The sequence below is a fragment of the Astatotilapia calliptera genome, chromosome 22 (assembly GCF_900246225.1).
Source record: "Astatotilapia calliptera chromosome 22, fAstCal1.2, whole genome shotgun sequence".
Classification (NCBI taxonomy): Eukaryota; Metazoa; Chordata; class Actinopteri; order Cichliformes; family Cichlidae; genus Astatotilapia; species Astatotilapia calliptera.
This window is the reverse complement of record NC_039322.1, coordinates 25,996,106-26,018,902: the sequence shown is the minus strand read 5'-3', so window position 1 is coordinate 26,018,902 and position 22,797 is coordinate 25,996,106. Positions and strand designations below refer to the sequence as shown.

General features: G+C 40.5%; 1 protein-coding gene across 1 annotated transcript; it reads left to right on the top strand.

The window, feature by feature from the left end:
• The first annotated feature begins 763 nt into the window (after positions 1-763).
• On the top strand, positions 764-11,693 carry tent5bb (terminal nucleotidyltransferase 5Bb). Its single transcript, XM_026156659.1, has 2 exons — positions 764-1,303; positions 9,240-11,693. Exons 1-2 carry the CDS (start codon positions 1,148-1,150, stop codon positions 10,263-10,265), a joined length of 1,182 nt encoding a protein of 393 aa, XP_026012444.1. The 5' UTR covers positions 764-1,147; the 3' UTR covers positions 10,266-11,693.
• Positions 11,694-22,797: the final 11,104 nt, after the last annotated feature.

Sequence of the window (22,797 nt, the reverse complement as noted above, 5' to 3'; positions counted from 1 at the left end):
ACCGGCTATTGCAGTTAATAATACAACGGCTTCTTGACATTTTTGTGTTTCTTTTTATCGCTGTGTGACTGATTTCAATTGAAAGCCTGCGTGCGCTAGTACCGCTTGCCACGAGTTCCCAGAATCCTTTGCGGTTCTACCCGTGAATGACGTCACATTTTCAATCTCTATATAATATGCATGTTAAATTTTATATTTGGGGTAAAATATCAAGTCTTTTCAAGTAAACCGGTTCAAGTCCAATTCAAGTCCCAAGTCATTGGTGTAAAAGTCCAAGTCAAGTCACAAGTCTTAGAACATTTTTTCAAGTCAAGTCTAAAGTCATAAAATTAATGACTCGAGTCTGACTCGAGTCCAAGTCATGTGACTCGAGTCCACACCTCTGCTTCACAGTATCAAATCAAAAAGGAAGTCTGTTATTTTTTTTTACAATGAACTTTCAGCTTACTCCATTAAAAACACTGAATTTGAATATGATGATATTATGATTTGTTTCCATACATTTTAGTTGTTATATATTTATTTATTGTTGCAAAATGCATTTGAAGTAAACTTCCTTTGTCTTTTCTCCTTCCTATTAAACAGACCAGTGTGAGATGAGGTACTGTATGCAGTTTGGGTAAAGTCTTGAAGCCTGACGTGAGCAGTTCAAGGTTGTGTTTTTTTTACTTGCACATAGTAATTACTATACTTCCTACAGTCATTGAACATGCCATGTGACGCAAGGGAAGTAGGTGTTCACGGGTCTGTGTGCAAACGGAGTGCAGTCTGTATGCTGAAGCGTTATTAAGGCTCTGGCCAGCCAATGGGGTGGCGCCCGTTAATCCCTGCTCGGTTAAAACCCCGGGCGAGTCCAGAGGAGGCTCTAATGTGCACAGACAGTCAGTGGAGACAGAGAGCGACGCAGGCGCAGGAAGTTTTGTTCTGGGAATGTGCGATGTTCTAAAAGAGTTAACACATTTTGGAGCTTTCTGAAAGTTTTTCCACAAGAACAGACAGAGAGTGAGAGAGGGAGACGCACTGGGAGCTTTTCACACCCACTGTCGCCCTAACATCACCGGCTCTTCCTCGTTTGAGGAGAATTGCTTCAAGTTGTTCTAACAGTGCAACGACACTTTCTCTGGACGTCCCGTTGCCTCCGGTCGTCATGTCCTCCGGTGATGTCTCGGAGCAGAGTCGGCGGGTGAGCGTGCTGTCATGGGATCAGGTTCGGCGTTTGGACTCCATCCTTGGAGAGAGCGTACCGATCCACGGCCGAGGAAACTTCCCCACGCTGTCCGTGCAGCCCCGGCAGATCGTTCAGGTGAGACCCCTCTCACTAGCTCTCTCACTAGCTCTCTCATAGTCGTTTTGCTATCTAATAAAACGCACTGAAGCAGAAGTGACAGAGAAGAGGGAAAAGTACATCTTCTCTTAGTTTCATGTATCCCCATATCGCCCTATTCTCAACAAACAGAGAAAAAAAAAGAAAGAAATTAATGAAAAACTGTTATTTTGATTAATTTGACACAAGGTGTGTTACCTTTTTGGGTGAAAGGCAATTTTAATGCTCTGCATATATAAAGATATTCCGCCACTGTTGCTCACAACTGTGTCATATGCCATCTTGGTAATAAAGTTTTTAGTAATTAGAAAATAGCAGTTTACAGTAGTCTGCTGACAGTGGGTGAGTGCAGTATATTTATTTTGCAGTGACTGTGGAGTCAATGAGATTTCACTTGCTCCAAAGGAACACAGTAACATAACTTCTAAACAAGCCCGGCTAATCAAAATCAGGCCTACATATTGAAATATTCTGTTTGCTCCACATTCTGCTGTTTTTCTGCAGTAATTAGGATTTGTGGCAGAACTGATAAAACTTTAAAAGATACTCAATCACTTACAGTCAGACACATTAGTGGAGATGATCTGACACTGTGACTGCAGTTTTCCACTAACTCACTAGTGCTTCTCCTCCGCAAGTCCCTTTTTCACAGTTTCTGTGAGATAATGACCACACCACAGTATATTTACTAGAACTGGAACATGTGGGGATTTGCGTGGGCTGCAGTTTTTCCGGACATTAATAGCCTGTAATCCTGGTTCATGTGTTGCTTGAATGATTAATATTTTCTACAGTGTTCATATGGGGGAGGGAAGACCTTGCGCGTGCACACACACACACACACACACACACACACACACACACACACACACACACACACACACACACACACACACACACACACACACACACACATTTCAAAGACCCCTATAATCAAAGAGGCCTACCAATGTAATCTCTCCCCTGTGATGCCTTTCTTCCATTACATAGTCCTCTAGTCATAAGGGACCTTAACCATTTTTTCTTTTTGTGGAACTTTCGGATTAAATTCTTAAGAAAATTTCTTATCCAGAATATTCTTTATCTATTGTGTTTGAGTGCTAAGACGTTGGCATACTCAATACTGCTTAACCCAAAACACCAGTAAAGTTTTTTTTAACTTACTAAAACTATAGACTCTATGTAAAAGATGGATGTAGCAATTGTGACATCACTCATTGATGTCACAATTCTGAAAACATGAAGCTCATCTACAAACAACGTGCCTCCGTCCAGCTAAACTCTGCACTATTCCACTGTCAGTTTTGCAAATCTCTGAATGCAGTTTGCATGAATTTGCGCACATTGTTGACATAGGAACACTGGCTTACAAAATGCAACACGCTAAGTCCCAGTTAATTCAGTTCGATTCAGTTCAATTTTATGTATGTATTTTATGTATTTGCAAGCGCTTTGGTGACAGTGGCAAGGTTAAACTCCCTACTAACAGGAAGAAACCTCTGGCAGAACCAGGCTCAGAGAGAGGCAACCATCTTTTGAAACTGGTTGGGGCGAGTGGATGAAGACAGTGATCAATAATAACTAATAGTAGCTTGCCTCCACCAGTGTGTGAATGTGAGAGTGAATGAATAGTGGAATTGTAAAGCGCTTTGGGTGCCTTGAAAAGCGCTATATAAATCCAATCCATTATTATTATTATTATTAATAAATAATACAAAGAGGTGTATAAACACATAGTGAGTGGAAAAGGTGACTAAAGAAGAAACTGTGCAGTTGTGCTTGTTCAGCCTCAATTTGAAGAACAATTCGATCATGTGTCATTGTGTGAAAGAGGCTTCAAGTGACGTATACAGGTGTTTTATAGAGGAAGAGGCAGAGCGAGAGGCGGAGGAGGCAGCGGAAAGCAATTCTAAAAATTCTCTTGTTAGTTCAGTTGACATAAATATGCTTGTGTGTATTGTTTTGTTCCGTGGAAGAAATAAGTTTTGATAAGATGGTTTTGAGTGGTGTGTTTCATTTTACACTAGATGTGTAGTTTGTGTTCTGAGTTTTGAGAAGTGGAGCCACGGTTTCTGGAAATGTGTTTAAGAAAATCTGGGAAAGTACTTAATGTAGCTGTGGGAGGTGGCGTCATAACATCTTTGAACCAACACATAGCTGCTATTGCTGCTGTTAATAAAATAAAAACTAATTGAGCAGATTAGGATTTCAAGTAAGAACAAAATTGTTTAAATGTGTAGTTAAGAAGTCACACACATCCAGCTCAAATCTTTACGAAGCAGTTCAAAAAGTATGGAAGAACCTGGCAAATGCTATGGCAGCTTAGCTGATCTTATCCACTGTGAGTGTGAGGTCTATTGTTTTTTTGGCCAAATGTGAAATGTTAAGATGTCTGCTGGTAGAAGCTATAAAGTGGGCTAACAACTGTTTGATCTGTTACTCGCAGATGAAACAGCTCATTTACAGAAATATATCAATTGAGTGCAACAGTAAATCCCTGAAACCACCTTCTCTGTGGCAGCTGAACCTGTCAGGATTAACCTTTCTGGTGGAAACCATGAAGGCACTGCATCTATAAGTGTAGACTGATTTGAAATTGTGTTCTGTATGACCATGCAGATATCGTGACAAAAAAAAAAATGAAGCGACACAATGCTCCCTGTTGAAAGACTTAATGTCTGCAAGTTGATTTTTATACCATGTGGCCATGAATGGAAACCAGTGGCAGTGTGGTTGGAGGGGGAAAAAGTTTTGTGATTTAAGCCACTATCAAATGGTTGACAGTAATGCGGGGTGTTTCACAGTAAATAGGCTGCAACATTCAAAACCACTAGTTTGCCACTTTTTCAACCTTCCCATCAGACAAAGTCATCCCCCTAAGTGATTTTGTAGCCACACTAGTATTTTGTTCTGTCATACTGGGCGAAGTAACTGATGGATCACAGTCCCAAAGGGTCACAGGACAATCTCTTAACAGTGTATTTGTCTAATATCCACATTAAAATAACATCTGTTTGTGGTCTGGTTGTGAGTGAACCCTGGGAGCAGTGAAGGAAAACTTTTGCCATTACTCACACTTCTGTGAACGTTGACAGCTCAAAGCCAGATCCTGTGATATCCCTCTCAGCGGACTAAACCTACACACACCCAGTGTACTACATACCGAGGAGCATCATATCACATGATGAAAAACGCAGATTACGTGACGCATGCATCATAGTTACGTAAATTGTTGAATGGGTTCATATGTGGAGGCAGAGGTATGGGTTCTTATTTTTCATGAAACCTTGAAACATTACTCCACTCTCCAGACAGTAGCGAATGGCCTGGGTTTGAAGCAGAATATGAGGATGGGATTAGTGCCTGTAATAACAGTGGGCTTGAGGGTTGGGCATGACAAAGTGTTACTGTGGTAAATGGAGAGCAGTCGCCTGAGCCGCTGTTGCCCTTGCCAGACTGTAAACCAACTCCTCAGTAGGCTATTGTTGGGACCGAGCAACATGAAGACACCACATGCTCCCAGTTCCCGTAGAGGAGGTAACCTGGGAACATTCATTTCTAGGCTGAATGTTTTTTTTTTAGTGTTGATGGTATCTCTTTGGCTGGGCTTTCCATTCATGAGTTGGAGTTTCTGTCTGCTCATTTTAATTTCAAATTGAAAGTTTGCAAACTAAAACTTCCCATCATTTCTTTTGTGGACAGGGCAATAGCTATATCTGGAACACACAAGGTGTAGATTTTATTTTTACATTTTAAAACCCATACATTAAAAAATGTTTAAGGGTACTCTCTGTCATTACTCAAACTTTATAATAAATTGTTCATCACCCAATGCCTTTTTCTAGGTTGTATTTGTAAATATGATGCATTCTCAATGAATTACCTGGTACAGTAAAGGTTACATCAAACCATCTTGTGGTACAAATTAAAATTTTATAAAGTGAATCTATCTTTTGAAACCTATAGTTCATATACTCTGGTCTGAATCAGCTGTGTTTGTAAACTTGTAGCTTTTTCCTGTAGTTTGGCTTCTTTTGACACGAGAAAACTGCAAGTTAACCAAAATGTGTGAATGCAAACCACAGGAAGAAGTCAGTGAGTTCTGGATTAGCTGATAACATGGTTATGGTTCCATTCATGGCCAACAGGGTTAATTGCTACAGCTAGTGTACTCTACTGCATCCCAGAAAGAGAACTCAGGTGTATGCTGCTCAGACTTGGTAGCTAGGTTGGATCGAGGTTGGATCAAGTTATCACGTTATCTAAAAAAAAATCAACACTCAGGAGTTCAACGACCAAAGTTTCTTGGTATTATTGTTTTGGTTTGCTTGATTTTAGAGTTAAAATGCAAATACACAGACTACTTTTAAGTATAACTATATTTAAAGTAGCTAAAAATAATTACAATGCCATAGGCAAGGATAGCTTGTTATAAAATACGGTTGGCAAAAAACAAACAAACTAAGTGTTAAACATAATGAAATTTAAAAAATACAGAGTTGCGGGTGTATAAGTTTCAATTACTAGTTTTTCCACCTCAAGTTTTCATACTGAACAGTTTACTTGCTTACACCTAAACTATTACGATTCTGTTCCAGTGCTGTATCCGAGTCTTTTAATTTGTGATTTTATATGAGATAAGTCAGATGGTTGTGAGGTTAGTAAGACTGGTTTTTACTAATAAATCCACATACACTAGAGTGGTTCTCACCAGTTTAATCTTACATGGCTGGCACAGACATCTAATACAGCAAAAGTCCCCCCAAATTGGTCCCTTGGATATATTCCTATCAAATAAAGTTTGAGTGGACTGAGACATTAAAACTTAAGTGAATCCTTGAAACTGAATCCTTCTTTGAAAACTTTTATCACAAGAGCATCATGTTTCAGCACACAACCCATTCTTGTCTAAGAGCACAGGTGAAATGAGCACCCGTGCATAAGAAATTTGAGGAAGCATTTCAAGTCAGAAGTAAAACCATCATCAGCATCCCCCGCTGTCTGCCAAGCTACTGTACTACTGACTGGCTGGGTTAGTCTTGGAGTGGATTTGAAGGTCAGGGACTCATAACTCCTCATTTGATGTCGCCATTTACTTGGCACAGGGATAATCTGTCTCACTGCCCAGAGCTCTCATTGGCGTCCAGGGGACTATGTGCTGGCAACTGGCTGGGTCATTTCAAACAGCTATAATAAAAACACACTTTGTCCACAGCTTAAATGAAATAGTCAAGGAAACTATTAAGATGCCAGAAGGAAAGTGGAAAGACTGTCGCCAAGGCGTTGTCAACACCAGACAGTCTGGTGTGTTTGCAATTCTTTTTGTAATGTGTTTTTACATCACTGTAAGTGTTAGGCTCTCATCAGGTGCTGGTGAGTCATTTGGGAAATGTACCATCCTGTTTTATGAGTGGTAAAGGATGCATTCTGTGGGGCTAGCACAGCTGTACTTCCCCATACACTACTTTTGGGACTCCCAAACAAACACATTATAGTGTGCTGTTAACTCAAACCAACTGTTTAAGTGTGAGGTCAGTGAAAATACTTTCTGTGGGTTTCCCTTGGATAGGTTAAAAAAATCTCTGCAGTCTTGTCCACTGGACTGAAATCCTAAGCAAAATATCCCTGGTTTGATTCTGGGAGGAGACACAAATCCTCCAGTGTTGGGTTAGAAAGGACCTCTGGTGTAAAAATCAAGTATCCAAAACTACTGGCTGTGGTAATTGCTTGTGAATGAGGCAGTAACTGAAATTAGCTTTCTTTTTAAATAATTTTATTTAGTTTGTTTAATATAAATAAACAAGTTTATGAAAACACCAATTTGGGGTTTTAGGTGGAGTAGTAACAAGTTTACTCATCCAGTTCTTCTTATGTGATCTATCTCTAGCTAATGTGCTGATTACCAGATGTGGTCATTAAAACAATGGCTTCAGGACACAACTTGACCTAATTCACTTGGAATTAGGTGGAATAAACAACAAAATGCATGTGGAAATATGAGTTTTAGGAATCTTTGAGGATTATTAAATTCACTCTGGGTTGGATTAGACTGTGTGCGTAGCTAGTTAAGGGTTTTAAAGTGTTTTGTCTCTCTGATCGACTAATTTATGGTTCTAGTGAAAACAGTAGCTAGGAATAAAAAACAAAACCAACGACTTTTTGATGTGTCAGAATCATTTTTTTTTAAATTTGTTCCCTGAATGACAAAATATGGGAGAAAAGTTTAATAAAACCAAAAATGACATATTCTGATACATTCTAATATTCTTGTCCAGGGTTAGAGTTCAGCTTAAGGCTTAGAGTAAAATTTTAGCATTCAGTATGTGTGCCCTGTATTTTTTGCAGGTTAAACGTAGCATTATGGTTATACTCTCTTTCAGTATATAGGATTACCTGACTGGATAGGCATTGCTTGTCTCTACGCATTCAGTGAAGAGACATCACACCATTGAACAGTAACATCAGATTCCCATAACATAGTGAGAGCGTTTTAATGAATTGTGAACAGCTGTGCTTTGGATTTCTTCAGACTTGGCCTTGTTAGTTGCCCCCCCCACCCCCTGAGTGTGATTTGAGTGATGTAACAGACAGGAAGCACAAAGATCTTAACTGCCTGTAGTTCTGTAATTTTCCCAAGAACCACAGCAGTACATCTGTACAGTGTGTTCCAATAACATTATAAACACCTTTTTCAATTTGGTCCACATTCATGAGTTTAAAAGTTCAAAGCTCAACAGTTCCTTTTATGAGTCACTTACACCTGTCAAGCACAGACATGCCGCATCTTTTCCACATCTAATCTCTGTGGAGCAGCTTTTTGAGATAAAAAAAAAGCTACAGTCAGCTGCTCCCTGAAGCGTAATTTATGGTGCCACAAATATCTGTCCGCGTACACGGTTCTAGTTGCACAGTGAGCGGAGAAGGGTTTTTAGATGTGCTCCTATTTTGTTCTCCAAAATCCTAACAGTGCGTCGCTGGATGTGCATGACCTATGTGCCTGTTGAAGATACATTAGTTGACAGGTGGGTTGGAATAGGGTTAGGGGTCACAGCGGAGTTCACCAGGAATGGGAAAACCATGAAAAAAAACGTTGGTTTTCCTCGGTTTCAATTCTTGTTACTTGTATATTGTAACTTTGCTTGTGTCTGCAGCTGGCTGATAGACTAACTACACCCCAAGCAAGAGTAGCCCACACACCGGTTGTGGTATATATTTTGTACACTGCCTCCATCACCAAAAAAGCTCTCTATGGGTAGACGGACCGTCCTCAGACTGCCTGAGGACTGTAAATGTGTTACCCCTGCTGAACCATAAATCCCGCTTTATTCACTAGAGGTCACCACGGTGAGTAACTCCACGTATTTGATTTGGCAGATTTTTACACCAGATAAACTTTCTAACACAGCCCCTCAGGGGACTGGTATCTCATCCTGGGACTGAATCTGGGATCTTTCACTTGTTAAGTGGAATTTATGGTGCAGTGGGGGAAACGCATTCGCAGTCACCTGGCAATCTGGCTTTGGCCCGTCTACTTATAGAGAGCTCTGTTGCCAGAGGGAGGTTTGTGGGTGCTCTTGCTTATGCTGTCGCTGGTCTGTCACTTTATAATGTAAATGGAGGTCATCTCTTTGAGTGAGAGACTACACCAATAAGTAGTCACTTAAGTGCCAGTTGCTCTTTAAAAAAGCTGCAGCGTTTCGTTCACTCCAGAGATGTGTTCTTCATGTAAGCCCTAAACAATAATAAAACATAGCAACTACTTTATTATGCAAGGAAAGATTAAAAAAATATATAATTAAACTTAATCAAACTCAATTACAAATTTATGCTTTATTGTGCGTTCTACTTTCACAATAAACCTAATAAAGTGTTTAGTCTCTCATTTTGTGTCTTTTCTCTGTGTCTTTACTTTCAGGTGGTCAGGGCTCGACTGGAGGAGCATGGCGTGATGGTACGTGATGTTAAGCTGAATGGTTCAGCAGCCAGCCACGTACTTCATGAGGACAACGGCCTTGGCTACAAAGACCTGGACCTGATCTTTGGCTTGAGTTTGACTGATGACAAAACCTTCCGGCTGGTGAAGGACGTGGTGCTGGACTGCCTGGTGGACTTCTTGCCCGAAGGGGTATGCAGAGATCGAATCACAGCCCTTGCCCTAAAGGAGGCATATGTTCAGAAGCTGGTGAAAGTTTGCAACGAGACAGATCGCTGGAGCCTCATCTCACTTTCCAACAACACTGGCAAAAACGTGGAACTGAAGTTTGTGGACACGCTGAGAAGGCAGTTCGAGTTCAGCGTCGACTCCTTCCAGATTACTCTGGACTCATTGCTGCTGTTCGACCGCTGCTCGGAAACAGCCATGTCCGAGACCTTCCACCCTACAGTCCAGGGAGAGAGTATGTATGGAGACTTTGAGGAAGCTCTGGATCACCTCCGCTCCAAGACCATCGCCACCCGCAGTCCAGAAGAGATCCGGGGCGGCGGCCTGCTCAAGTACTGCCACCTGCTGGTGCGCGGTTTCCATCCATCTTCCGCAACTCAGATGAAACAGATGCAGCGCTACATGTGCTCGCGCTTCTTCATCGACTTCCCCGACATAAGCGAGCAGCAGAGAAAGCTGGAGGGATATCTGCAGAACCACTTTGCGGGCATGGAGGACAAGCGCTATGAGTATCTGGTGACTCTGAGACAAGTGGTGGATGAAAGCACTGTGTGTCTGATGGGACACGAGCGCCGGCAAACGCTGGCTCTTATTTCTGCCCTGGCGTTGCGTGTAATGGCCGAACAGAATGCCATCCCCGCTCTGTCCAACATCACCTGCTACTACCAGCCTGCTCCCTATGTCAGAGACGTCAACTTCAGCAATTACTACGTGGCGCAAGTTCAGTCACCCATGGCTACGTGCAGTAACTCTTATCAAACATGGCTGCCTTGCAGCTGAGCAGTGTCTTTTATCACTGCGTGGAAAGTTTATGTTTCTTTTTTGAACCTTTACTTTGATGTAAGCAGAACATTCATTAACCGAAATGTTCACTGTAAGGGGTCAGTGTTGTGTCGAACAGCCTTGGCTGTAGAAGACAATCCATTCTTCTCAGTGTGAAGCTATTTACTGGGTCTGTGAGCTGTACATCTTAAGTTTCTAGCTCTGCTGCCTTCACGGAATAGGTCTTTGTTTTGTTAGATGAACTTGCGTTTCAAAACAGGAAATTATATTTTCAACGTGTGCCTGTGATTTGTTTTGAATTTTTAAAGGATAATTTGGTAGGGAAAGTGAAGATCGGAAGGAAAGGAGGGAGGCAAATGACATGTACTAAGGTTTGGCCAGACAGGAAGGAATCTAACTGCCAACTTATTGCTCAGGGCATTTTCATCTAAAAAACTTTTGTGCCCTAAACATTCAATTTATAGGTCACACAGCTATTAGCAACTACACAAAGTTTAACTTGTTATTGACCCAGCGTATAAAAGAATCTTCTGTCTTGCTGTCTGATCATCTGCATATTTACAGTACAGCCCAATTCACTACCTTATTGTTCTGTTTACATATTTTTCCTGTTGTGTTGAATGATTCTCACTAATGTCATTTTATTAAACGATTTTTTTAAACAAGTGATGATAAGAAAGCCAGTTGCACAAATTTACATATGCTCAAGCATCTAAACCTGCTGCAAGTGGGAAATGTTAGCAAATCGACTGAATTGTGTTAGAAATGCGACAGCTGAAGACATAAAACAAGTTTCAGTAATGTATAGTTATAACAGCGATGGAGCTCTTGAAGCTAGAACATGATGGATGCTGATGCATTGGGATTTTAGGGTGTCATGTGCTTGGTATCCCTGTAACAATGTAGCTTTGTTATTTTGACCCCCAACTTTGTTGTTTTGCCAACTCTTGTATCAAAAATATTCCACTAAGTTATATCAATTAACACTGCTGTAAAAAAAAAAAAAGAAATCTAATATGAGCCATTATAATTATACCTTTTTGTTCTGGTATTTCATAACCAATGTGGATGTATATGGAAAAATATGAAGGCTTTATATATGAACGTTTTCAGTTTGTGTCTGATGTAGGCTCGGGTCTTAATGAAATGTAAATACTGGTTACGAAACCAAACTTTTTTTTTTTTTGTCATTTTTTTGTTCTGACTGTGGTTTCAGCTGACCTGACTGGGAGGGAAAAGGACCAAAGACATTCTTTGTGTAGCATGACAAACAAGGACTGTATATGGTTTCAAGTGCCTGAATATGACCTTTGTAGTAGTTGTTATGTATGAACTGTTTTTGAATCTTTTTCATTCAGGTTACTGTAAATTTCTATATCTAGGGTCAGGGTACTTGTTTCATTAAAAAAAATATCAAAAGTTTAACGATGGTGATACTTTGGTCTTTCTTTTCACATTCTTGGAAGAGAAGTAAGATGTGGATGATAAGATGTTGACTCAAATTTGTCTAGAGACGTGCAGAATAAATGCATACTTTATCTCCGGTCGGTGTATCGCACTTTCTCAGTTTCAGTTGCTGCAGATCTCCCTCTGTGTATGTTTTGCGATCTTTCTCAATCACACACAAAACAGCTTGTGTGTTGTCTGTGTTCCATCAGCTACACAAAAACACTTATTTGTTCAAGCTCTGTGCCTCCCTTTTTTTGCCTCCCTGAGCAGAGTTTTCCCATGAGCCTGCACCTGTGCATTAGTCACGTCCCGCCAGCTGTGAATCTGACAAAGGTTTCCCTTTGCCCTATAGTCTCAAAAATGGAGATCTCTGTTACCTTGGATGAGTTGAGCTCTAATAGGTGCTGCTGAGAGCCAGGTGGTAAAATGGAAGTGCCGCCTTTTCAATAATGTCATGATATACTCGATATGCTCCTCACCAATAATTCTCTCCTATGATATTTTGTAATTACTTTTGCATAACTGGGGACGACTTCTTGGTATATACTTGAGCATGAAATGGCAAATAGCTTGACACACCTGCTAAATATTTGTGGGTAAACAAGACATAGTACTTGGTCATTAAGGAAGTGCTGGAACAAATTAGTGAAGTCCTTGGTTATAAGTTCAATTGGAAGAAATGCATCTGTCAGAGTGATTAAAGAGGCGAGGTATAAATGCAGCTAGGGAAACAGCCAGTGAGGACAGCTAATCCACTGAGGATTAGCTGTCAGAATTTTCTCCAAACTGCTACACAAACAGTCAAGGAAACATGTAGTAGGACTCCAACAGGGAGCTCCATGGGATAAGCATGCGTGAACACGGCAACTGAGACGGAGCTTGCCTTACCTTTAACAGCCCAACGATTTCTGCGTCTGGTGGCCAGACCTCAAGAGACTTTTAGAGAGCTGGGAGGAAGTGTGTAAATGATAATAAACAAACTACAGCAAGTTGTCAAAGTTTAATTTGCTCAAGATTAAGGCTGAACTTGTAGCCCTGTGAGCATGACTCTGTTTATGAAAATGGAGGCCAGTCAGTCTACTGCAGATGGATTGCTTTTAAATTTCATACATAAATTCATATATAAGCACATGCATCAGCGCTATAGAGTTTGATGATCTAAATTTGGCTGCAGGCTGTTGACCTCAAACATAGTTTTTACCTGATTATACCAAAACTTTGGCCCAGATGTGAAATTTTGTAAATTTAGGTAAGGGGTATAATAATAATGTATATTTTATTGATCCCCATGGGGAAATTACTCTCTCTGCATTTGACCGATTCACTCAGTGAAGCAGTGGGCAGCTACTAAGCAGGTGTACTGGGGTGCAGGGTGTAGGGACAGTACCTTGCTCAGGGGTACCACTCAGTGGATTTGAACCCCCGCCCTTCCGCTCATGGGGGGACCACTCTACCTACTGAACTATCCCTGCCCCCAAATCTGTATCTGTATTGGTGAAGGTGCAGGCACCAGTCACAAGCTTTCTGTAATAACAACTAGTCCTAACGATTCTTAAACTTTGCCAATAGGTTGCAAACTATTAGTTGGTGTCCTGATGAAAACCATCATTGTAGCATTGTATTAATCAGAAAATATTTAAAGGTATAAAGAAGTTCTAGACAGGTTTACCTACAATGTGAACATGAATATGCTAGCAGTATTGCATATAATTTAGCATGCTAATGTTAGCAATGGAGTCCGGTGCTTTTTAGCCTTGTACGTATTTGCGGATAGCATGATGTTGTCTGAACAAAACACTGTCAGAGATTGTTACGTAGTGACCAAAGCAGCACGAGGTTTTTAGTACGTACCTCTCTGCAGCTAACTTGATGACTGCCAGCAACCTCTGTTAACCACTCGGGTTGCCAACTGTCCCGTTTTAGCTGGGACATCCCAAATAATGAGCAAAATTATTTGTGTCCTTTATTCTGCCTTAAATATCCAGTAATATTGACCGTTACCTGCAACGCCACTGACCAAAAAAACAGCACGCTTAAAAATACCAAAGCTGATTTTGGCCGCAGTCGTATCAGACAAGTGCTTCGTGTCCAGTCACGGCCAGTTTCGCACACGTGATATGTGATTGTGATTTGCCGTTTGGTCTCCATAGCATAATAAACTAATAATAATAAACTGGATAACTGATATAACTGTATTTACAGTAATTTATTTGAATATTTTTTATTTTTTGCTAATTTCTTAGAGGAAACGCCCATGTGATTTCTGTCATCATTTACTGTATTTTTCTTTATTGTTTTAGATGATGTATTGATTAAACTGAATAAGAACATTTTACTGCACTTTTATTATAAGAACATGAATATACAGCACATATTTACACTATGCCCAGCTGGTTGTGCATTGTGCTTCTGGCATGCCAGAGTGTGTCTTATTTGATAATTAAAAACCCTAGTAACCCTAGTAACCACTCATCAATCAGTTGGGGGATACACACTTTTCCCTAGTGATAGGTGGTTACTAGGGGGTCACTGACATTTTAACAAACGGTTTCACAACGACCGCCAGCAACCACTTGCAACCAGTCAGGAATTAGACATTTTTTCCTCATGGAATTTGGTTCCCAGATGATCACAGACAGCTCACTAGCACTGCATGACTGCGTTAATGCTGTAAGTAAGTTCAAACATGAGTTATGGGACTTAAATGTTGTTAGGATTTTCACTGAGAATAAATGTTACATAAATATCAATCTTGTCAAATATGCAGCCTCTGACTGGAGAGCCTAAGTGGCAGGGAAACAAAGCTGAACCGGCAACCTTCCGGTTACAAGACAAACTGCCAACTCTTTGAGCCACGATCGCCCCATCAAGAACATCAAGCAAATTAGCAAGACCCACTGCTTGGTATTTGTTGGTACAAACAGTTAAAATATGCTCCTTTTATTTTCAAATAAAATTCTACAAATGATTAATTTCGTGTGGAATTTTTTTTAGATAGCTTTAAAACTCGTAGTTATAAAACATTAAAACAAACCATGGTGGAGTCTTTAAATTAATTTATTCAGAATCAACGGCCAGCAACTTTCTTCAAGAGGAGCAGAAAAATCATGCACCTGAGATTTAAGGCAGTGTAAGCACAGCTGTGTTTTTCCTGGACAAAGACCACAGATAAATATGACACTGTGGAAAGCACTGTGGTTCATAGTGTTCCACAGCGCCCACCAGCTCTAAGCAGCTTGGCCTTCTCAGCTCTGTTTTCTCCGGTCTACGTGGGTGGGCCTCCTGGGATGAACTCTCACCACAGACATTGGAACTTAAAAGGTCTTGTTATCATTTTCTCCTCCCCTCATCTGTCAGTCTTCTGCAGACAGTAATCTCTATCTGACAACTGCAATGTGAATGTTGCTCAGAATGTTTGCCGAATAGATTGCGGAAATGTCTTTTTTAGCGGTGATAGACACCACCTGTGGGTGGATGGGAAGGGTCAAGACAAGCATAATACCAAGAGTGGTCTCCACTGTACAAGACGTCACTGTTATCAAATCTCAGCTCCCTATCTCGACATACTGGCTGTCAGAGGGGATTGTAGAAGAAAAACAAATTTGTCCTCAGTTGAGACGATACATGGGTGGCTGAAACCTCTAAAAGAATGAATGCAGTGAACTTGAAGGAGGAAGTTAAAGGAATATTTATCTTGGGAGGTGGGGTTTAGGGAAAACTAGAGAGGAAGTCGACGAATCCAAAGTGCTTTCCCCGTTTCAATGGTTGCATTGCAAATTAAATTCCAAAAAAGTACAATCACCCACAACTGCAGCATAATAAAACAAATTAAATTCTTTAACTCTGGAATGATTGAACTGGACTCATACTAATTTCAGTCTTTTACAGCTGAAGAATGAAGGAAGTGGTGCTGAAATTTTTCCCATAAAGTGGTTTACTGGACTGGGTGGCATTGCTCCATCCATCATCATGTCGTTAGCAAGCAATTCCCAGGAGCTCACAAGATTTCTATTTGTAGCATCTGTGGATATTCAGAGCGGCTTCACCATGGTGATGTTTGTTTGCTGTCCTGAAATCCAAACAAGTTGCCAATTTCATATAGTGGGCTGTAAAAACTATGCATCTAACTTGGGTTCTTGGTGCACTTTTCGTACCACTGATTGAGTTAAAAACACATTTATTGGGAAATTTCTGTCCAAGAGAGCGTAACTGTTTGACATTTAAGTGACAATATAAAAATCCAGCAATTAAAAAATAATCAAGTCTAGGTGACCCATAAAGGCAAAAAGTACACTTTTAAAAGTTTCACTAGATTTATTAATAGTTAAATCCCCTGTACAGCACTCTTCATTTATCTTCTTAACATGGACAATGTTGCCAGAGACCTATTTAAGACAAGGGTTAGAAAAGCTTTTCATCTGTTTTTGGAATTTCCCCATATGTGAAATGCCCAGTGAACATGATGGTGAGCCTAGTATCTAAAACTTAGCTTGTTTAGCATGTAGCCAAAATTCAAGCCCCTCTGACAGCAGGTAACAGCTTTTAGTGCTGGCAAACTTTCTACAGACTTTGGAAACCTGGATTTGGGTCGTTTATCCCATTCATTCGGGCTGTTTGGTCCCTACACAGATCATATGTTGGGTTTAAGTCTGGCCTTTGCTTGAGCGACTTAACACGATACCTTTTATGAAACCACTCCTTTGTTATGTAACTAGGCTTCTTTTATGTAGACAAAGGTTTATGTATAAAAGGTGCATTCTATACCATGGGACCAAAAATGTGCTCTGGCCTTCTGCAGTAGTAATTATCCTTACAATGTTTGTAATCTGTGGTTCTAGAAGTTAAGAAAAAATGCTAAGTGCACCTCAGTTAATCAATACAAGTATTTATTTCCTTTATGGCAAAATTTAAATTTTCAGCCTACACCCTCTAACTTCCAGAAAAGAGTATACTCCTTTTCAGTTATCTTCAGGCCTTCCAAATTAAACATTTTTAAGTCTGATTTTATTCATATTTCCTATTTAAAATGTCCTTTTCTGATATTAACGATCGATCTATACTCCCATATGATGTCATTAAAACAGAAGCAGATGCCCTAAATCCATGCAACCACAAGCCATCCAGGTAACTTGAAACTTTACAACGCATTTCCTGAGGGCCCCCAGTAAGACATCTGCCAAAGCTGAAGCAGATCAGATGAACCAGTGTTGAGATAAGAGCTGAGCAGATGCAGTTATACGCATAATACAGAGCTTCCTTTTATTTATTAGTAGGAGCATCTTAAATCATTCTGTTTTGTAGAAGCATTTCCATGTTGTCTTCTTCTTACACTATAAACCAGTCCTGTAAAGGAAAAGGACACCCCCACACATCTTCCTCCAAACCAAATGAAAATGAAGTAAAGGTGACTTTACCATTACTTTTACTCCTATGAAACCACACAGTAGTAAAGATAAAATAATATAATAATAGTGCCAAACTCCCCATAAAGACCAGTTTAGTGATGAATCAATCACCAGAGTCAAAGCAAGTCATAATTTTCCTGTAGTCACACACTCTGTAATTCCTTCAGTAGCCAGATTTATTCTTCCAAAATAAGCAGAACACAATTCTCCCCGTGTGAGTGCTCTCCTTTCACCACTTTATTTGTACAAATTAGTGAGTAAGCTATAATTTACAACAACATCACAGACGGTGAGCAGACGCCGCTTTCTGTGTTTTCATGACAAAAAAAGAGCTGGAACACAGAAGGGGCTGAATGCTGAATTCTGTTGAGTCACTCCCAGACTGCAAATAATGAACTGTATTTTTAAGAGAGTCCCAGACCATCCAGGGTGTAGACTATAAACAAAATGAGCCTCTGTGTGAGTGAACGGCACAATTTTGGGAAAGATGTGCCGAATGGAAATGACACGTCTCGGAATGGCGCAGTGTTTTCTTTTAATACGACATGGTTGCTTTCAGCTCACAGGCATTCACAAGAGCGCTCATGTGAAAGTAACAGTGTGATACCAGCATCTGCTCGGACCAAACACCAGCCTGCTTTCATTTGGTTCGGAGAAAGATGGGCGGGGGTGTTCTCTTCCCTTATCCGACCGGTTTCCTGATGGCCACTGTAAACACTGGCTCTCTCAAAGGTCACAGTGTTTGTCACTCTTGGGCCCCCGTGAGGAGCTCTGCTCTCATAAATATTAATGGACACTGTACCGAATGGGGCCTCTGACTGTTAATATGGGGTGTAGAGGATGGGAGGTAGGGCTGTTCCTTTTTAACGCTGCAAGAGTCTCCTCCACTGTGGGGCCACGAGAAAACAGAGGGGAGGGACCTGGGAAAGTCTGGCCCTGATCCTGCATTTGGATCTTCCAAGTTGAAAGTGGCCTGTTTCGATTGCCAGGTGCTCACTTTGGCTCTGAAGATGAAGCCAGTGGTAATACACAGTTTCACTTCAGACTATATCAGCAGTCTGTTTGAATAAACAGTGTCTGTAAATTCTCCCCCAAGTGATTGATTAGCCTCCAGCCGCTGCAACTATTCAGCACACCAAGCTGGGCTAGTACTGTATAATAAGCCTTATTTATCAGTTGGCCTCAGACAGCTTATGTAACTGTTATGTAACAGCATGAGTCCACACAGACAAGGTATACCATGCTTTCCCATTAGGCCTGAGCTATATAGCACACCCAACCTTCAAATAAAGAAAACCTCAGCACATCTGGTTGTCTTTGAATTCAACCGCAACCAAATGATACGCAGACAACTGCCAGGATGGGCAAAAAATAAGCTTTTTTTGGATGAAAAACAACTTGAGTCTGTGAAGTGTGGATAAAAATTAGGTAAACTTTAAAGGAATGATGGTTTGATTCATGATCAAACAAAATAATAATGAAAAAAAATATTTTTGCAGCTTTCTGAATATAAAATATGCTCTCTCTGAAATTCAAAAAGAAACCACCCAAACCGGATGGAATTTGTGAGGTATAAGACGTGTGAATCAATTCGCATAAAATATCAAACATGAGAATATATATTTTTCAGGGATATTGCACATGCCTCCTGCTTGCTAGCACTGGGGGCTCATTTTTCTCTCGACTGGATATCCACACACTCTGTATCCACAGTCATAAAAAGAAGCAATATTTCACCAGCAGTGTTTTTGTTTCCTTATGAAATATGGCTCAGTGAGCAATGGCACCAGGCCTCTGTTCTGACAAGAAGCCAGTGAGGGTTGATGGATGGACTTCAGTTTGACTCATTGCAAGTGAGAGGGAATGACATCTGATCTGATGAGGTGGAAAATGACAGGATTGCTTCTGTTTCCATCAACCTCCAACCTCTGCTGGGTTTGGATCAGGAGAGGTAAATCACATCCTAACCCTTGTGTTTTTGTATTATGTAAACCTCAGATTGACCTCTGTTTAGCTGTACCTGATAGAAAATGATGATTGTCCTCACATAAAGGTTATTTCATTTCATTTGTGCAAGTAGCAAAAAGGATGCAAATACGGAGCCATACAATCTGTATAGTGAAGATATTGGGGTGGATATTGGGCTCAGCAAAGCACTGAATGTTATCATGAAAGACAGCTACACAATTACCATCAGAATGTGATATAACATACAGTTACTGTTCAATAACTAACAAGCTATCACACCTTCACGAGTATCAAATATTGAAGAGTAACTACTTTATTATGACACCAATACAAAATTAACTACTGGATTGTTGCAAGTAATAATTTAAAGGGAGGAAACTGTAAAAGCCAGCAAGCGATCATAAGGTAAACATCCTTTTTTGCAATCAGTTGAACTACAGTTGAAGTAGTAACCATGATATTTCCATATATATAATAATCTGTTTCTTCACTCTCTAAGAATAGATGAACTATGACAACACAAAATTTATACTGACAGTCCATGAAAGTGTTTCCTCTGCTCTGCACATGTGCGTGAGACATTTAGGGCTGAACAGATGAACAGTGCAGACTTTCACTCTATGTAAATGGGAAACAGAATCTTAGTGTTCGTCATACTTTGACAAATGAACTCTGGGAACAGTAACGTCCACCGCTCAAATATTTAAAGTTCTTCCTGTTTTTCACGTTATTCATTTATATGTTCATATTTAAACACAGCCAAAGTTGTAAATAATGAGATCAGCATATGTGCGGGTCATCCATCCGAGGAAAAAGCTTGCTCATGTGACCTGCTCATACTTCCCATTTATTTGGGAACATTTTGCTCTCTTCACACTGCTCTCAAAGCTCGACTTGAAACAGTTTCTTTTAAAAAGATTCTTGACACTGTGCTGTGTGACTGGGAACATCTGTCCCTAATATGGTCCTCTAAAGTTCCACAACTCTGGCTGTGTGCACAGCAAAGAAGCTCAACCAAACAAGACACCACCTATCCAGTCAGCTATAGCAGGACAACCAGGAAGTACTGTGTGCTGTCCAAGCATTAGCTGCAAAGTGAATTGGGTTGCTGTGCATAGGAATGGATTTGTGAGTCCTGTTTGCAATTGAAAACAGGTTGTTTAAGACTGAGATGCTGCACCGATACCCAAACCAAAGCAAAATCTAACGGATAACAAATCTAACGGATAAACAAAAAAAGCCCAATATATATATGTGTATATATATATATATATATATATATATATATATATATATATATATATATATATATATATATATATATATATATATATATATATATATATATATATATATATGTACAATAGCAGCTCCTTTCATCTTCAGCCATCCTCTTCCTTCTCCAATCCCCCTCCTCTCCCTTTGCACATTAATCCTCTCTCTCTTTTTCCTTTCTTGCCTTTCTCAGATTGATCAAATATTTGGTCTTCATGGGGCCTGAGTCTGTTTATTTTTTGGAGTGCATTTTCAGCAGCGGTCTGGCATGTGTGGTGGCTCAACAGTGCCGTCTCAGACATCCCAGTGTTTGGCTTAGCGGCTGGGGACGGAGGGAGAGCTGGTGTCCGAGACTCCGAATGTGTGCCGGCAACACAGGCTGTTCTCCTTTTGCAGGGCAAACTGGGACCTGCGAGCCTCACACACACTGTGGCCATTCACTCTCCCAGCACACAGGATAGAGTATGGATTGTTGAAGGCCAGTGGCAATGCCAGGAATGCTGAACCCTAGTTCCTCCCTGAGAAAAAAAATGCCATTTGGTTCTCTGTCACTCTCCCTCCCTTTCTCACTCCCTCTGTCTTTGAAAAGTTGCAGCAGTCTGATGAGAGGGATCACTAGTGCATAAGCTGACCTGTTTCCTCTTTCCTACAGATTCCAGCCTGGCCAGTCAGAAAGGGCCTCCCAGCCAAAGGAATTCTAAGGAGAGTCACTGCTTTCCACACTGGTATTTCCTGACCCAGTCTCACATCCCAAGTGGCTCATTCATAGTTATAGCAATGAAAAAACTGAGTACTATATAGAGATGGACACAAAATACTAAATACATCCTTAATCCGAGCTAAACCACGACTTTCCTGCTTGAGGTGAATTCCCATCATTTCTATTTTTAACAACTTTTCATGTAAACTTTTTTGGCATTTTGTATTAGTGAAATATCCAGATGTTTATTGGCTCGCACTTTTGCTCTTAATCATGTCTGTGATGATCCTTCGTAAGTGTGTATTATCATTTTGATTAGCCGCAGTGAATGTAGGATGGGGATGACCTTTTGCGGCTTAAATACTTTCTCCATATGCGGAACCACGATCATCGACACGTGTGGACACCTCCATCCCTGCAGCTCTAATTTATCCAGTTTCAAACCCCCGGAGGTGTGCGTGACTGTGTGTCCGCTCAACAACTCAAGCCACTGTGAGTGTAATAACAGCTGATGGGTCATAGAGGATATGAAGTGTACTCCAAAAGTCATCAGTGGAGGGACAATAAATCGTAACATGTTGAAAAGCTGAAATGGATGAGTACTTATTTATGAAACACAATGGAGACGTTCTGAGGTACAACCGCTATTAGGTATCAGGGATTTTCCTTCACTTGTGGGACTTGGAGAATTTTGCTATCCCTTCCAGAGTGGTGAAAGTTAGCCATGGAAGGAAGCCACAGAAGGTTAAAAGAAGATTTCCTTACTATTCAAGAAACGGAGGCATCAAGGGCCCAAGTGGAGAAGTCGGGAGTATCCAGCCCATCGTTAATCAGAATCATTTTACGCCGATAAAAGATTATACCATCCCAGATAGCTTTGGTGAACTCTCAAGGAGCCAAGTATATCTCAGAAGAAAGAGCTTAACCATCCCTTTTTCCAGCCTGTTGTGAAAATCAGTTCTCTGTGTGTCTACACATGCCAGAGGACATCCCCAGGGTGAAATCCCATCCCTTCCTCCCCATGGAGCTCTTGCAATGACTTCTCGGAATATTCTCAGTGAGTTTTAATGAACAGATAATAGCTGTGTCTCTGTGATCTCAGTAAAAGAAGCCTCCATCATCTTCTTCTTCTTTCTTGGTATTTTAGTCAAACCATAATGTGAGAAAAAGTTTTCTTTAACTGGAGTCAGAAGGGCAAACTTTTCCCCCAAAGCAAGACAGAATTGGTTAGAATTGTCCAAATGTTTTTCTTGGGAAACAAACAGCAGTGAACATACTAAAGGGGGAAAAATATATCAAAAAATCTCTTTAGGATGTGAAAAAGGTCACCTGGATGACTTACATACTTACTTACTTAAACATTTACATATGCTATGAGAGACAAGAGCCCACTTCTTTCTCTAGTGGTAGAGAAGGAAGATTAGCTTCAGTTCTTTGTGAGTTTCTGCTGTTTAGGTGAAGCTTCTTTTTTACTTATTTCAATATTCTTATCAACTTTGTTTCCAGTTTCCAGTTGATGGTCACAGACAGGGGACTACAGCATCTGTTCTATCCCAGCAACAGTGAATTTCACAGTATGGAGTCTTGCCACTGTGATATAATATGCATGCAGTTTGTTCAGAAACACTGTCATTATATTCAGAAGTGGTAGTTTGCAAAGTTAGATGAGATGTTCCCATAACCAGCAGCGGCAAAGAGGAGAACATTTCTCCTTTGTTTGGTTTTAAGAAGG